Source organism: Lactuca sativa, chromosome 7 (genome assembly GCF_002870075.4).
Source record: "Lactuca sativa cultivar Salinas chromosome 7, Lsat_Salinas_v11, whole genome shotgun sequence".
NCBI lineage: Eukaryota > Viridiplantae > Streptophyta > Magnoliopsida > Asterales > Asteraceae > Lactuca > Lactuca sativa.
In genome coordinates, this window is record NC_056629.2 from 46372204 (window position 1) to 46385760 (window position 13557).

Sequence of the window (13557 nt, forward strand, 5' to 3'; positions counted from 1 at the left end):
CTACCAAAAGGAGTTATAACCACAATGAAACTTGCCAAAAGGGATTATTTTTGCAAGTTAGAAATTTTTTTAAACATTAGCAAAAAAAGTTATAAGTCACATGGACCATTTTCCAAGTTTTCTCAAATATAAATTATGTATCACAAAATTCTGATCTTAATTATGAGTCATGAACTTAAAATTAGCTAGAATTACATGATATCGTATGCAACTTGCCTTAAAATATTAATTGAGGAATTCCTTGGACAAAATCTTATTGTCGACATAGAAATAGAATCACATGGCAAACATTACTAAGGTGATTCTCGTCCAAGAAGCTGACAACTTTGCTTTTGCGACTATATAGCTAGTTTAGTGTGAATATAAGTAGAAACACAAGTACTATCCACTTGCTATATAAGACGTAAATGCATGACGGGTTTGAATAACATCAATGCATAGCGGGCCACAAATCATTCTCCTTAAATATGGTTCCTTACATATTTCTATTACAATTACCATAATTAATTTAATTCACTATAAAGCAAGTCTCCTTCTATGGAACACCCTGATATGGACTAATCATTACTAATGGATTAGTAGTACGCAAGTTAAGTTCATAATGGACACTCATTACATTCACGTATTGTCATTTGTTATTATTTTGTACAAATGCAAAAATATTATCACATGCAATTTCTAATTATCACTTGTAATGAAATAACAAGTTAGATGGTTAATACTAGAATTTGCAAACTTGGTATGTTGTTTTTTTTCTGTTTTATATATTTCGAATCAAATTGAATAATAATAACGAGCTTGAATGGCAATATGGACCCAGGATAAGAATAACGTCAATAATGTTTTTAGCTGTAAAGACTTTAATATGTTTTCACACACTACGGGTTGACAAAACTCGTCCTAGTGGACTTCTATCATGTATTGACTATTTGAGTAATATATAATGCATCAGCTTCATGCTCAATTGCTCACAGAATTATCTCCACTTCAAAACTATCGATGTTGTTAAAAACCCTTCTCCTTTTACCTTTTCTGCTACTTTGTGTTCTATCTGCAGATTCTAGCTTAAAAGATGAAGCTAATGCTTTGGAACATTTCAAGAACTCAATCACAGATGACCCAACCGGTGCACTCCTGGATTGGAATGCTGATTCCATCCACCACTGTAACTGGACTGGAATCCAATGTGATGATATCTCACAACGTGTAGTTTCCATTTCTATTCAACAAACACAACTCAAAGGCCAAATCTCTCCTTTTCTTGGAAACCTTTCCAACCTTCAGGTTCTTGATCTTTCTTACAATTCTTTTACTGGAAACATTCCTTCCCAGTTGGCATATTGCACACAGCTTGCTGGACTTTCCCTTTACACCAATTCCCTCTCTGGGCCGATTCCATCGGAACTGGGAAACCTCCGGAATCTGCAAATACTTGACCTTGGAAACAATTCACTATCTGGAATCATTCCGGAAAGCTTGTGTAATGTCACTTCCATGTTAGAACTTAGCCTTGATGACAACAAACTCAATGGTACAATCCCAGATAGAATCGGTGATTTGATCAATCTTCAGCAACTTGGAGCTTATAATAACCGTTTACAAGGCTCAATTCCTGCTTCTGTAGGTAATCTGAAAGAGTTGATAGCTCTTGACTTCAGTCAAAATCAACTTACTGGTATCATTCCTAGACAGATTGGAAACTTGTCAAATTTACAAGTTCTTCAGTCGTTTGAGAATTCACTCTCTGGGAAAATACCACCTGAAATTGGTGATTGCACGAATCTATCAGCTCTTAATTTATACAGCAACAAGCTCGTTGGAAGCATTCCTCCTGAAATTGGAAATCTGGTGGGTTTACAGTTTTTGCGGTTGTATAAAAATCAGTTGAATTCCACAATCCCAAACGCGTTATTCAAATTAAAATCTTTATTGGTTTTGCAACTAGGAGAGAATCATCTCATAGGGCGTCTTTCTCCCGATATCAGTTCGCTGAAATCATTACAATCTCTTACCCTTCATCAGAATAATCTTTCTGGGGAGATTCCGGCGTCCATAAGCAGGTTGGTTAATTTGACGTACTTAAGTATTAGCTCAAATTCCCTCACAGGTGTAATTCCTTCAAGCATTGGGTCGCTTTATAATCTGCTAGATTTGTCTCTTAGTGATAATTTTCTGGAGGGATCTATTCCATCGAGCATCACAAATTGTACAAATATGCGTTGGTTAAATGTTGCTGGTAATCGGATGACCGGAGAAATGCCTCAGGGTTTAGGGAAATTGTCAAATCTTACAAATCTAACTGTTGGCGACAACAGAATGTCAGGGAGAATCCCGGATGATCTCTTCAATTGCTCAAGTCTTGTGATTTTAAATATGGCAAATAACAATTTCACTGGATTGTTGAAACAGAGCATCGGAGGACTCTCTAATCTCCAAATTCTGCAAATTCATAATAACTTCTTATCTGGCCCTCTCCCAGGTGAAATCGGAAATCTAACTAGTTTGATCTATTTAACCCTTGGGCAGAATCAATTTTCGGGTACCATTCCTGTAGAATTCTCAAACATTTCTTCCCTTCAAAGCCTTTTTCTTGGTAACAATAATCTGGAAGGCGAGATTCCAGATGAAATCTTTGAGCTCAAACAGCTTACAGCACTGCACTTGATGAACAACAAATTTGTGGGTTCTATTCTGAATTCCGTTTCAAAGCTTGAGCAACTTTCTCAGTTGGATGTAAGTAGAAACAGGTTTAACGGCTCAATCCCTGATAGTTTGAGAAAACTTAACAAGTTGCTTTCGATAGACCTCTCACACAACATGCTGACAGGGTCGATTTCAAGGTCCGTGATTGCAGGGATGAAAAATACACAGATCTTTATCGACTTCTCCAACAATTTTCTTACAGGAAGGTTACCAGATGAATTAGGCGAGCTGGAGATGATACAAGCCATTTACATCTCAAACAATAATCTGTCAGGGGGGATTCCAGTGACGCTTCAAAGATGCAGAAACTTGAGAAGCCTAGATGTGTCTGGAAATCAGCTTTCTGGTAGTGTTCCAGAAGAAATATTCCCTCCTCTCGATCTGCTTTCCACCATAAACTTTTCAAGAAATCAGTTCGATGGCGAGATCCCTGGAACTATGGCGAATCTGACTCGTCTTACTTCTATTGATCTTTCACACAACAAATTCAACGGTTTGATTCCAGAAAGTTTTGGCAACATTTCGGTTTTGAAAAAACTTGATCTTTCATTCAACGAATTAGAAGGACGAGTTCCAGATACTGGTATTTTCAGAAACATAAGCGCAGTTGGATTACAGGGAAACCCATCTCTGTGTGTTACAAACAACACCGAATTATGCGCCTCATCAAGACAATCAAATAGTTCACTATCCAGAAAGGCTGTATTGATTCTTTCAATACTCGGATCACTTGTATTGCTTCTTGTATTCATTATGGCTATATTATATTGTCGGCATATTAGAAAAGTCAAAGTCAAAGAGCTTGAGAACCCAAGATTACCAGAAAATACCCCAGGGTTCACTCTAAGAAGATTTGATAGAAAAGAATTGGAAGATGCTACTGACAACTTCAATGAAGATAACATTCTGGGTACAACTACCTTAAGCACTGTGTACAAGGGTAGACTACAAGATGGGAGGATAATAGCAGTGAAAAATTTGAACATCACCCAGTTTTCAGCAGAATCTGATAAAAGCTTCAACAAAGAAATGAACACATTGGGGAAACTGAGGCATAGAAATCTAGTGAAGTTACTTGGTTACGCGTGGGAGAGTGGGAAGCTAAAGGCTTTGGTTCTTGAATACATGGAAAACGGTAATTTGGATAGGATTATACACGACTCTGGGATTGATAGATCAAGATGGGATTTGTCTGAAAGAGTAGATGTTTTGGTGTCTGTAGCCAGAGGATTGGTGTACTTACACTCGGGATATGATTTCCCGATAGTTCACTGTGATTTGAAGCCTTCTAACATACTTCTGGATGAAAAGTGGGATGCTCATGTGAGTGATTTTGGCACAGCTAGGATTCTTGGAGTTCATCAACAGGATGGAAGCAGTATCTCTTCTGCTTCAGCATTTCAAGGAACCATTGGTTACTTAGCACCAGGTAATAAATCACCAACTCTTCTTTCTTCTTCAGTTTTCTAGAAAAAAGTAACAATCGTTACACTTGCTTTCAAAATTGTGAATGAAATAGTTTGATAACTGGACTGAACATTCCAACATACAGAATGTTACATAAGTTCTCTTTATTTATATTATAAGGAAATATATATAACTTTTGATGTTGAGTTATAATATTTTTGACCTTGAAAGTCATTACTTACGCACTTCTACATATATGTTTTCCCAACAGAATTTGCATATATGAAGAAACTGACAACAAAAGTGGATGTATTTAGCTTTGGAGTAGTAGTGATGGAACTTATAACAAGAAAAAAACCGACAGGTGTACTTACTGAAGAGGAGGGAGTCCAGATCACTTTGCCACAACTAGTAGACAAAGCACTTTCAAATGGAATAAATGAGCTGATGGAAACTGTAGACACTGATCTGGCTTCTAATTTCTCCACGAAACAGAGTGTTATAGAACAGCTACTTAAGTTGGCCTTATATTGCACCAAAATGAATCCAGAGGATCGACCTGACATGAATGAAGTCTTATCTTCCCTTTCCAAGATCCATAAGAATGTCTAGATTTGGAAGGTTTCAGACTTTGCATTCATCAGCGAAAGCTTTGTTTGTTAGAATCAGGAGGATGAAGATAGATTCTCAGTGACGTTTGCAGCCAAGTGTGGGTTATGTGACTTGAAGCTAAGTCAAAGGACCTGCTCGTGGTCAAGGAAAAAGGCTTATACTTGTGTTTTAGTATAATTACATGTTTAAACCATTAGTTAGAAGAGTTGCTTGTCATAGGTCTTCAATATTTGTACGGCATTATGTCAAAAGTAGGGGTGCTCATTTGGATGGATCAGTTCGATCCGATCCAATCAAGTTAATCCAAATTGATTTCGGTTTTCAAAACATATATCAAAATAGTTGAAACTAAATTCAAATCTAATCCGATCCAATCAAATTATAATTTAGTTGGATCGGTTTTTATAATTCGGTTTTCAAAAATCAGAATATTTTTTAAAACCACATGTAATTATACTATTTACACAACTTAATAAAAGAAAAAAAACAAATAACATAGTTGTGGTTTAAAGTTTATAAACAACCACTAAAAAATATATTAAAGTTTAATAGTTTATAGATAAATAACTTTTGAAAGAAATTACATATTAATGTTTTTTATTAGATGAAACTTTTTGAGTCTATTTGAAATAATATATATATATATATATATATATATATATATATATATATATATATATATATATATATATATATATATATATATATATATATTAATGTTTTTTATTAGTTGAAACTTTTTGAATCTATTTGAAATAATATATATATATATATATATATATATATATATATATATATATATATATATTAATGTTTTTTATTAGGTGAAACTTTTTGAATCTATTTAAAATAATATATATATATATATATATATATATATATATATATATATATATATATATATATATATATATATATATATATAAAATCTACCGATAAGTACGGGTGCCTTCTTATTCGATCAAACTGAAGCACTCTATGGAACCTATTCCTTCAATCTCAAATCTCCACTGATTAGTCCTTGGCCTTGTCGGTTGTACTTCCTGCTAAAACATTTTACTAATCAATTGATTATACGACCAATTGGCCTTATCAAACGTGAATTAGAATCAATTGATTATTATTGTTTTAATCCCCACTCCACTGTTTAAATGGCATTTTCTCTAAATTGGAAAACAATTGTTGTCCCTGTATTTCAGTAGTTGAAATCGATCCAAAATCACAACAAGAACAACTATAAACTCACTAAAGTTAGTTGATTACATATCATTTTGGCTACAAATATTCCCAAACGTGCATTGATATTCAAATGGCTAAACAGTTTTGATTGTGTATGTTGCTCAACTATGGTACTTTACTAATTTAAATGGGCTAGTAGGGGAAGAAGATAAGTTGTGCACATAAGATGCTCGTTGAAATTCCTGAGAGAAACTCAATATCAGGGAATCTCGTAATCAACCGGTTTTGCTTATTACTATACAAAGTAATAAATTTTTTTGACTTTTTTGTAAAAAAAAACAAACACACATATCAGGGAAACACCAAACAAGAGACACCATAAGCTCCAGCTTTAAGAAACCATGTTGGTTTACCTATCATCAACTCTCCACCGGGTTAGTATTATAAAAAATTTATACTTTATCATTAAGACCTTATTTTTATTTTTTTTTTTTCCATTTGCCAATGCCGCCTAGCAGGTAGTTGGTCAACAGGTTTTGGAATCATCAGCTCTGTTAACACCACCCCTTTACATGGTCTTGCATCCATAATTCCACAACTTATATCAAATCCCATGAAAATTTCACTAATCGGTAAAGATCAACAATCAAGTTCAAGATCTTCCTCTGATCATAACACATCATCTTTTCTTGATTCCAAATTTGACACTTCTTCTAGTATTGGTACCCTATCTGGCCCTGAAATGTAGGGTGGTCCAAGTACTTATTCTGACCACCTAGTAATTCCTGGCGAGCATCTCCGGTGGGCCCGTTTAGTCCTAGTCAGCATGGTGCATTCCTAGGACCACCACATCATCATGTAGGCTCTGCGCCACCTGGCATACCTCTTGAAACTCTTCCATGTGAAGACCTACAAACACTTTCTTCTTTGGGTGTTGTTGCTTATGCATAGATATGATTATTATTTCATATCATAATATAAACTTGACACTTGTTTCTTTTTTTTAGCTTGTTCATGTCTTTTGTCTATTGTTCATCTGAATGGTGAGTGAAATGTGACATTTATTATCTAATTGAGCAATTAATAACCATGTTCTTTATGAATGATCAATTGTATGAGTTTGAAGTTTTAACCAAAGGTTGGATATTGCAAATGTTCTTGATCAAAATTTATCCAATAATGGGTTGGATATGTTTTCTAAATAAACATGTATCTCCATTCCAAAAAAAAGCCTATCGTACAATAGAATTGTTCATATGAATGCCACCTATTTTTGTTATAATAACCTTCGGTTGTTCCATATATATACTAGACATTCTTTAATTTTTACTGAAACTTATTAAGATTCAAGGAAAAGATGGATTTGGGAGTTAATCAAAATTGTTAGAGAAAACAACACGAAGATAAGAGGAAGAAAGGTGATTACTTTGTTCAAGAAAAACAAATTAACAAAACTCATTTTGGATATCACTAATTTCTCAACCTGTATAACTTCCTCAAATTAAGTTCTTTTCAAGAAAAAAAAGTCATCATCACCTTTGCAAACCACGACACATGCATCTTATAAAAGGATATACCACCATGTACTTTTGATGAGAGTAATTTTCACCATTATACTCCTTTTACGATTGCTTCATTTAAGCTTAGAAAATTCCCAACCATGCTTTTTGTTCAAAAGACCATAATACCCTTGTTTTGAATTAAGGCAACCATGTACTCCTTTGTCTTTTGTTGCAACCTTTTCCTTTTTTTTTTTACCAAAGACCCATGAAATTACTACACATTTTGCAGCAAAATCTTCATGCAATGTTGACATATTTTAAGAAACCATCGGTCCATGAGATTACCCACAAAGCATGACTACTGACTTTGTTCCTAAACAAAAACCATTTTGCCTTATAACCTTATTTGACTGCAGTAGTATAACGACACACATCTTTACCCACAATAGTATAATGAAATACATCTTTACTGTTGATGTTTGGCATCATCTCATAATTTGATGCAGTCTGTCTGACCCGAATAGCCCCATGTAGACCTTCATTTTTGGAGAGGACCTTTATAGCAACCAAACTATATCAAATCCTTCATACATCTTTAATCTCTTATCACAAAAAATTATCCAACTTTTTATTCCTACATCAAGATCAATTTTCATCTTCAAAATCTTCTTCTTTTGAAGTTGCATTCTCATCATCATTTATATTAGCTGATTCATACTATAATAATCTGCATCATATTTCATTATCAAACCCACACAATCATCATAAACTTTGTTGGGATCAATCTCAAACATCATCATCTTGATTTTATTTTCTGTAACAAGATGACGGTAACAGGGGGAATTTAACAAACCCTTTTTATTGATCCCCCCCACACACACATCGCTATTTGTATCCAAAATATTTTCATCTGGATCTAAAAATGAACAAAGAGCATCTACATAAAACTTCATCGTCTTGAACTTTTTTTATTGATTTAAGTGAAATCGGAATTCTTGAATCATATAAAATTAATCTCCATGCTTAATTGGATTTTAGTGAATTATGTGAAATCGGAATTCACTTGAAAAATCTGATTTTATGTGTTCTAATTCGAAATCGTGACCAAGGAGAATACAAATGGCTATTTTTTTTTTCAAAAACGGTGATGATCACAAAAGGAGTCGAATACAAGAGTGCAACCAACGAACTAGGACAGGAAATTAAGCTAGTGATAGATGCTATACACACATTCCATGCGAAATCAGAATTCTTGATCGAACATCCAAATCAAAAACTAGAAGCAATTTGTATAAGGGTTAATCAATTAGGAGTCAACAAAAATCAACAAACGAAACTATTTAGGAAGGATATGGTAGTTTATTTTAAGAATTATTCACGTAACATTTTTTCACACGAAATCAGTAAGCAAACGGCACCGTTTTGGATATAGGGTACCTAATGTTATATACCCTCTAGGGTGTGTATATATATATATATATATATATATATATATATATATATATATATATATATATATATATACACACACACACACACACACCCTAGAGGGATATCAATTCTTCGGAGCATAAATTAATTCTACGTAGCCTTCAGAGGTAGCTCTGCATAATCCATGTCTATATGCGAAAAATGTTATTTTCTTATCTGTTTTTTGTAATCTATCACCAAAAAAATGTCTATGCATCCATTTCCCTTTTTTGGACACTGACCTAAGTCTAAATTCTAAGGTTTTGGTTTTATTGATTTTCCATACGCTTAAGTCACGATATGTTGTTTAAAATGCATCACATTTAAGAACAATGCATGAAAAAGTATCAGATGCATTACTAATATTAGAAAACTTACAAAATGAGAAATATAAATAGGTATTGCGTATACAATTTACTCTAACAAATGAAGATCCATTTTGCCACATGTCAATCTTTCATGGATTTTGACACTTGTCATTTTATGGTATTTTTGAAATAAATAATATCCACATGTCAATTTTTGGTTTTTTTTTTTCAATTTTAAAAATTAAAATGTCATATAATAATACTTATCGTTATATATGTAAAGTATTAATTGTAATAAATGTGATAATAAATTGCAATAAATATGTGTGTTTTTATTTTGAATATTTATTTTAAAAAATATTAAAGGTTACATTTTAATTTTTAATTTTTTTGAATCAATCCGTGTAATACACGGGTTTCACACCTAGTAGGGGTGAGCAAAAAACCGCATCGCAACTAAAGTTAACCGCAAAAACCGCAACCGCAATGAAAACCGATGGTGAGGTTTTCTGTTTTTCAAAAACCGCAAATTTGCGGTGCGGTGTGGTTATTAGTTTTCAAAAACCGCAAAAAAACCCGCATCGCACCGCATATATCATATACAATTTTTTTTTATTAATTATTAATATATTAAATATTAAAAATAAGACAAGTTTCATGGATGAAAGAATGATAAAATTTTAAAAGACAAAAGTGTTGGTTTTTTCGTATATTTAACTTTGGAAAATGGTGAAATTTGATAACTTTAAGATATTTATTGTTAATTACTAGTGATTTAAAGTTTTTAAGATATTAATTGTTTGTAATTTAAGTTAATTGTTTTATATCTTATGAGTTTTTATTATTGCAAATAATATGTTTAAACTCTAAAGGGCGGTTAAAAACCACATAAAATAACCACACCAAATCAATGCGGTTAATAACTGAAACACACAAAAACAAAATGTATCGCAAAAATAACTGTCTAACCGCACCACAAAAATAACCGCACCAAGCGGTTTTGAAAATAGATTAACCGCATTTGCGGTTAGTGGTGATGTTTTGGCCAATAACAGTACTGAACCGCACCGCGCTCACCCCTAACACCTACTATTTTACTAAGACTTGGGAGACATTTGAGTTATAGAGCTTGTAGATGGTTCTTAAGTTTCCAAACTTCTTAACATGCCGTTCGAGTGTAAGATTCGTAATAAGTTGCCATGTGGCTTACCTTTTCATTTTCAAAGAGTTTTACTTTTAATGGATCCAAACCTTCTTTAAGAGTTTCATCAACTTGACTCTTAGGTGCTGTTTGATTTTCTGAAGCAAAAATTCATGAAATCTGCGGAACACTTCTGCAATACTGCAGACCCTCTGCTGTAGAAGAGGTGGACCAAACGGCTGCAGACTATAATAAGAAACGTGTTTGTTTTTTTAACATCTGCATATTGCTGCAGATATTAAAAAAATTAAAATAAACTAATTTTATAAACCGAAAATAGTTTTTTAATACGTAAAATTTAATAATGTATAACATTTCGGTAAAAATTAATGATATTTCAGTAAAAAAATAATGATATTTCAACAAAAAAAATAAAGATATTTTAGTAAAAAATAATGATATTTCATCAAGAAATTATCGTTATTGAATATAAAAAAACGAAAAATAAATTAAACAAGAATAAAAGAAAAAAAACGAAAAAAAAAATATGAAATAAAATTTTAATAACATATAATCAAAATTTCAGCAATAAAAAAAGAAAAAGAAGAGGTTGGAAGAGGCAGTACAAGTGCTGCGCCAAACAGAGCACGCGTAGATGTTTTTGACTCAGAAGACATCTAAAAAACAAACAGCTACAAGATGAAAAGTGTTGCGCGTGTACTGCGCCGCGCAACAATAAGAGTTTGAAGAAGTTTTTTCTAAAAAAACAAACGACACCTTTGTAAGTGAGCCGTAGTAATATTTAAGTAAGCCGGAGTAAGATTAAGATTTAAGCATCACCAATTTCATCGATAACTCTTGTGCTATGTTGTTGTCAAAATGAAAAAAATGGAGTCTTTCCTTACATTTGGGATTATGTCAAGTAAATTACCTATCACTTTTTTTTAGACGCACCCTAATTACATAAAAAGAGATAAGAATATATTTATATTGCATATAAATTAATTAAAAGAAGACTAGAATAATCATAAAACTAAAAGAAAATTTAAAATGCTTTAAAAGAATGCCTTAAAATCTAGTTTGATAAATTCTCAAAGAATATAAAAAACAAAAAAAAAATAGGTCAAAAAAGGTTTTCAATAGTTTTTTCTAGAAAGGGGATCAAAGAAGTGGGAAAAAAACTCAAGCTACAACTAATTTTTCTAATTGTTTTCACATGACTCAAGTTGACCTGACCTGCACGCTCGATAACAGGGTAAAAATTAAAAAGTATGGTAAAAAGTAAATATTCACATTAACAGTCCAGTAGTCTCGGATTGATATCGAAATGGTCTGTTTTTTTGGAACAGGTCTCAAAAGCATTCGATCAGTTTTCGGACGGTCTCCCACAGTATCGAGAGCCAGTCTTTTAGGACCAGTCTTAGTATTTTTCGGTCTGGTCGCACGATCTTAGCCTGTGTATGTTTCGCTTAGGTTTCAAGGTTTTTTTTCGGTTTGGATTGACATTTTTCGGTTTCAAGTTTTCTGTAAACAATTTTGTAATTAACACCAAATGATACATTAAGATTTCCTAAAAAAGACACATTAAAATTTAATAAAAGAAAGAGGGAAAAAATTAGGTAATGTGTGAATAAAAAATGTGTAATGAATACAAAAATGATATATATACAAACTTGGCTTTCGGGATTTTTTGAGACTGGTCCCGAACGGTTCTCAGACGGTCTTGTAATTGTCTAGTCTTTCTTGGGACCGATCTCAAAACTGTCCATTCTTTTATCAAACCACTCTTGGACGTTTTCATGCCGATATCTTTTTGGTTTGCTCATTTTCGTTGGGACCCGTCTTATTTCGGGCCAGTTTCATTTTAGACTGGTTCGGTCTTGGTCTTTTTTTTATGAGACCAGTCTGAAAGCAGTTTTCTTCTTCATGTCTATACAAAAGAAGAATACACGAATAGGATAGAAGGCCACACGTCTTTACTGTTCAAGGTCCAGATATAGCCTGTGAGCCAAAAGCCCGGAGATTATGTTCCATTTTTGCTCATATTCTAAAACATGTCGTTTTGATCTGTTTTTGGGCTTAGTCTTTTGCTCTGGTTATCGGCTACCATGGGCGGAGTCAATAGGGGGGCTGCCGGATGCTCTGCCCCCCTCAATCTCTCTTAAAACACTGGTTCTATTATAATACAAAATATGCTCATGAGTAAATATATATCCCACATTGTATATTACTAAGGTGGAGCCCCTTTCAATTGGTTATATTAAATCTATTGTTATATGAAAATACCTTGATTATATTAGAATTCTTTTAAGCCCACCTCTGCGTAAAATCACACGGTCCCCACTAGGGATGAAAGTGGGTCCAAACCCGGACCGGATGGACCCGGACCCGAAAAAACCCGGAACCGATTAACGGGAATTTGAAGAACCGGAAACCGGACCGGTATATAGGAACCGGTTCCGGTTCGGTTCCGGGTATAGTACCGGATAAAGTGGGTCTAGAACCAAAAAACTCGGAAATATTAAAATGGGTAAGGTGGAACCGGGTAAAATGAGTTTAGAACCGGAAAACCCGGATTTTTTTTTTTTTGTAATTTTACCTCAATCTCATAATTTTTCAACCGTTATAGAAAAAATTTGATAAACAAAAAGTTACATTAAGGTTACATAAATGACGACACTGATTTTTTTTTTTAAAAAAAAGAAGTAATTTAATATCAAAGTTGGTATAATATTAATGTGAATTGTGGAAATTAGAAAGAGCATGTTGTAAATAGCCATACAAAACTCATAATCTATTGAACTATTGTAATTTGGTAGGCCTAATAGTGGATACTTCATTTTCTAAAACAATATTGTTATATTCACTTATATGCCATCAAAAATACTATCTTATATAATATTTAGTAAGTTATAAATATGGTCCTTGGGCATATCATTTTTCTAGGTTTGGTCAAAGGGCAAAATAGTCTATTTAGAAATTCACAAACTAATGGTTAGATTTAGTGATTCAGCAACAAATTAAAACCACTGGGACATTTTTTTACAAAATCAAAACTTGGACAGAACCTATGATTATAGTAAAGTATAGGGACCAAAATTGTTACTCATTTTGAAAAGGTAGAGAATGACACTAAGAAATAATGAGTTGCTTGGTTGGCAACTTGGCATAATGCTTCTGCAAATATGTCAAAGTAATTTGAGTCGGAATAAACTCCAGTTCCTCATACGCTTGG

The 13557-nt window shown here is 33.2% G+C and overlaps 1 protein-coding gene across 1 annotated transcript; it reads left to right on the forward strand.

The window, feature by feature from the left end:
• The first annotated feature begins 824 nt into the window (after positions 1–824).
• LOC111890765 (LRR receptor-like serine/threonine-protein kinase FLS2) lies at positions 825–5049 on the forward strand. The gene is made up of 2 exons (XM_023886854.3): positions 825–4132; positions 4382–5049. The coding sequence occupies exons 1-2, from the start codon at positions 1000–1002 to the stop codon at positions 4720–4722; spliced, it is 3474 nt and encodes a 1157-aa protein (XP_023742622.1). The 5' UTR covers positions 825–999; the 3' UTR covers positions 4723–5049.
• The last annotated feature ends 8508 nt before the right edge of the window (positions 5050–13557 follow it).

Bases quoted from the DNA above. Each gene is read 5' to 3' on its own strand.
- LOC111890765 (XM_023886854.3), top strand. From the start codon at position 1,000: ATGTTGTTAAAAACCCTTCTCCTTTTACCTTTTCTGCTACTTTGTGTT. The intron at 4,133-4,381 runs GTAATAAATCAC...TTTTCCCAACAG, and splicing joins CATTGGTTACTTAGCACCAG to AATTTGCATATATGAAGAAA.